Source organism: Empidonax traillii, unplaced genomic scaffold (assembly GCF_003031625.1).
Source record: "Empidonax traillii isolate 1590-97213 ecotype Southwest subspecies unplaced genomic scaffold, ASM303162v1 scaffold3080:size26718, whole genome shotgun sequence".
In the NCBI taxonomy this organism is placed as follows: Eukaryota; Metazoa; Chordata; class Aves; order Passeriformes; family Tyrannidae; genus Empidonax; species Empidonax traillii.
The window spans coordinates 18,626-22,938 of NW_020958273.1; the positions used below are offsets into that span (position 1 = coordinate 18,626).

A 4,313-nucleotide genomic window follows, 5' to 3' on the forward strand; every position below is an offset into this window, starting at 1 on the left:
GGCTGGAGGGTCCTAAAGGAGATGGGAGGGGCTTTGTGGGATCCTGGAGAGGCTGGGAAGGGACTGGCAGGAGGTTTCAGGGGGTGCTGGGTGGGCTGCAAGAGACCAGAACGGAGTTTTCAGGGGGTCCTGGGTGGTCTCTTGGAGGTTTTTGGGGTCCTGACTCCCCCAGTTCCCCCCAGAGATGCCACAGGACACCGTCCACAGCAAGATCCTGGTGGGGGTCGGGGGTTTCATGTTAGGTTTCGTCTTCCTGGCACTGGGGCTCGGCTTCTACCTGCGGGAGAAGGTAAAGGGGGTCCCCAGGGGTCCTGTCCCCCCTTCCCCAGAGCGTGTGTGCCCCCTTCTGCCCTCCCAGCCCGCTGTCACCCCTTTTTCTCTCCCCACAGAGCTCCTGAGCCGGCGGTGGCCGCAGCCCCTCCCCGTGGCCTCGGGCCCAGCCGGGACCCCCCAATCCATCCCCGCCCGGAGTTTGGGGGTGTCGTGTGTCCCCCCCGGCCCTGCTTTTGCTCTCACACCAACCGCCTGCTGCTCCCAGTGCTCCCAGTAAAGCTTCCGAGTTCTGTGCAGTCCTGCTTAGTGGGGATATTGGGGGGGGGGTTCCGAAGATTCTGGGAAAGGGGAGGTGTAGGCAACGTCAGCCCCCCAAAATCCCACGTATCCAGGGCACCACAAAGCCAAACTCCAGCAATCCGGGACCCCCCAAAACCCACCTTGGACCCCCAGAGCCGGGAGCAGAGTAAGACCCAGCAGCAGCAGCCAATGGGAGCGAGAGCAGCTACTGTGTCATCAGTTGCTGGGCAGACCCGGCCCAAACTGAGCCCTCACCGAGCTCAGCCAATCAGAGAAGGCCCTCCACTCGATTCTGGGGGCCTGTCGGAGCTCTGGGCAGCTGGATCGCCGTTTTTGGGTTCAGCAGAGCTGCGGGACCCCTGGACGCCCATTTGTTGGTTCCCCTGAGTTCCTATCTGTCCCGCACCCCACGGACCCCCCAGAATCCCCCAACCACCGGGGCTGCAGCGCCTCGAACGGTCTCACCCAATCAGAAAGCGCCGACGCGGACTTTGGCCAATCAGAGCGCGTCTCGCTGATGACTCCTCAGTTGTCGGGAAGACGATCCGCTAAACGAGTCCCCAGCTTTATCTTCAGCCAATCAGAGCGCGTCCAAAACCCCCCAAAACGGCCCCGCCCGGCTGGTTTTGGGGTGTCAGCACCTGCTCGGCGCTGGGGATGGAGCGTGTGCGGGGAGCTGGGGCCGTACTGGTGGTACTGGTGGTGCTGGGAGCCCCCCCGGCTGCGGGCGAGGAGCTCTCGGGTGAGCGGGGGGGGCGGGAGGGGGAAAGAGGAGAGAAAAGAGGGAGTGGGAGCCCCAGAAGTGAGTGCAAGGGGGGTTGGAACCCTCGGAATTAACGGGAGGGGGGTGGGAGCCCCACACTGAGCATGAGGGGGTCTGGGGTTGGCGGGACGGTGAGAAAGGGATGGGAGAGGAGGGAAAAGGAGAGTGGGAGAGCAGGAAGAGGGGTGCCATGGGGGTCCCTCGCTGTCCCCCATCACTAGAGCCCTGCAGCGGTTCTCTAGGACTCTGGGGGTGGGATCGGATCCGCACTGGAAGGTCCCCAACCCCTCTGTCCATCCCCGGGGGGCTGATGGGGGGGTTCCCCGTGAACCAAGAGCTGATGCTGGGACGGCCGTGGGGCAGAGGGGAGTGGGAAAGGGGGGTCTAGGGTGGCCCCCTGAGCTGCCGACCTGCTGTGGGTGCTGAGGGATGATGGGGGTGGGGACAGGGCACCCCCTGACCCGTGTCCTGCACACACAGGGGTGTTCCAGAGTATGATAAAGACCGAGTGTCACTTCATCAACGGCACCGAGCGGGTGAGGCTCCTGGGGAGGTTCATCTACAACCGACAGCAGCTCGCCCACTTCGACAGCGATGTGGGGGTCTTTGTGGGGGACACCCCGTTTGGGAAGATCCAGGCCAGGCAGTGGAACAGCGACCAGGAATATCTGGAGGACAGACGGGCTTTGGTAGACACATACTGCCGGCACAACTACAAGGTGTCCGCACCGTTCCTTGTGAACCTCAGAGGTGAGCGCGGGGCAGAGCGGGTCCCCTCGGGAATTCCCCTGTCCCGGGAACGACCCTGGAACCCCTTAAACCCTCCCTGGAAATCACCCCTGACTCCTCAACCCTCCCTGTGCCCATCCCCGTCCTCTTTTTCCCCATCCCAGTACCCCCCAGTCCATCCCAGTCCATCCCAGTCTCTCCCAGTGCCCCCCCGCGTCTCCGCCCCGCTGGTGCCACCGCTCTCCGTCCCCTCAGTCAATCAGAGCGAGTCTCTCTGATGACTCATCAGTTGCTGGGCAGATCCGCAGCGCAGAGTTCCCTTTCAGGACTCAGCCTCCCAGTCTCGCTCAGGTCCTTCCCAGTCCATCCCAGTCCCTTCCAGTCATTCCCAGTCCCTCTCACTCCTCTCCCAGACGCTCTGACTCCATTCCCAGTCATTCTCAGTTCACTCTCACGTCTCCTAACTCTCTCCCAGTGACCCCCCCAGTCCATCCCATTCTACCCTCGTGCATTCCCAGTCCCTCCCAGTGCCATCCCAGTCCTTCCTAGTGCCATCCAAACGCCTACCAAAGTCCTACAAGCCCTCGGCGTCTCTCCCAGTCCCCCCCAGCTCAGCCCAGTGTCTCCCCCGTCTCTCCCAGTGCCCCCCAGCGTGTCCATCTCGCTGGTGCCGACGAGCTCCCAGCCCGGCCCCAGCCCCTGCTCTGCTCCGTGATGGATTTCTACCCTGCCCGGTGCAGGTGAGGTGGTTCCAGGATGGGCAGGAGCTGCCGGAGCACGTAACGGCCACTGACGTGGTCCCCAACGGGGACTGGACCTACCAGGTGCTGGTGATGCTGGAAATCCCCCCCCGGCGCGGGGTCACCTACATCTGCCAGGTGGAGCACGTCAGCCTGGAGCACCCCCTCAGCCGGCACTGGGGTACGGCCCGGCCCCCCCAGCACCGGGGGGACACTGGCAGGGGGGCCAGGGGTCTGGGGGAGCACTGGGGACACTGGGAGGCACTTTGGGGGGCAATGGAGAGGCTGAGGAGGAGGTTGAGGGGTCCTGGAAGGGCTGAGAGGGGCTGTGGGGAGTCCTGAGGGTGACTGGGAGGGAGTTTGGGGGAGCCTGGGTGGGATGGGAGGGAGGCTGGGGGGAGGTGTGAAAAAGTGATGGGGAGCCTTGGAAGGGACTGGGACGGGTTCTGGAGGGTCCTGAGGGTGATGGGAGGGGGGCTGGAGGATGCTAAAGGGAATGGGAGGGGCTTTGTGGTATCCTGGAGGGGCTGGGAAGGGACTGGCAGGAGGTTTCAGGGGGTCCTGAGTGGGCTGGGGGAGACCAGGACGGAGTTTTCGGGGGGTCCTGGGTGGTCTATGGGAGGTTTTGGGGGTCCTGACTCCCCCCAGCTCCCCTCCAGAGATGCCACAGGACACTGTCCATACCAAGATCCTGGTGGTTGTTGGGGGCTTCGTGTTGGGTTTCATCTTCCTGGCGCTGGGGCTCGGCTTCTACCTGCGGGAGAAGGTAAAGAGGGGCCCTGGGGGTCGTGTCCCCCCTTCCCCACACCGTGTGTGCCCCCGTGCCCCCTCAGCCCACTGTCACTCATTTTTCTCTCCCCACAGAGCTCCTGAGCCGGCGGTGGCCGCAGCCCCTCCCCGTGGCCTCGGATCCAGCCGGGACCCCCCAGTTCATCCCCGCCCGGAATTTGGGGGGGTCGTGTTTCCCCCCTGGCCCTGCTTTTGCTCTCACACCAACCGCCTGCTGCTCCCAGTGCTCCCAGTAAAGCTTCCGAGTTCTCTGCTGTCCTGCTATTGGGGGATATTGGGGGGGGGGCTCCGAAAATCCTGGGAACGGGAGAGGGTTTGGGCAACGTCGGCCCCCCAAAATCCACGTATCCAGAGCGCCACAAAGCCAAACTCCAGCAATCTAGGACTCCCCAAAACACACCTTGGACCCCCAAGCCGCGGGCAGAGTCAGCCCAAGCAGTAGCCAATGGGGGCGAGCGCAGCTGAAGCGTCATCAGTTGCCGGGCAGACCAGGCCTAAACTGAGCCCTCACCGAGCTCAGCCAATCAGAGAATCATAGAATCACAGAATAGATTGGGTTGGAAAAGACCTCCAAGATCATCAAGTCCAACCCCTGATCCAACTCCAATTACTATATCATGGCACTAAGGGCCACATCCAATCTCTGCTTAAAAACCTCCAGGGATGGTGAATCCACCACCTCTCTGGGTAGGCTGTTCCAATGCTTGATTACCCTCTCT

At 63.1% G+C, this 4,313-nt stretch overlaps 1 protein-coding gene across 1 annotated transcript in view; it reads left to right on the forward strand.

Annotated features, from left to right (window-relative positions):
• The window catches only part of LOC114072370, a 14,222-nt gene extending 10,392 nt beyond the window's left edge, over positions 1-3,830 (forward strand). Inside the window, 8 exon segments of the mRNA XM_027910273.1 lie at positions 173-289; positions 1,150-1,315; positions 1,817-2,086; positions 2,707-2,760; positions 2,763-2,795; positions 2,798-2,986; positions 3,465-3,571; positions 3,672-3,830. Of these exon segments, the coding sequence (XP_027766074.1) occupies positions 173-289; positions 1,150-1,315; positions 1,817-2,086; positions 2,707-2,760; positions 2,763-2,795; positions 2,798-2,986; positions 3,465-3,571; positions 3,672-3,830 (1,095 nt within the window).
• The last annotated feature ends 483 nt before the right edge of the window (positions 3,831-4,313 follow it).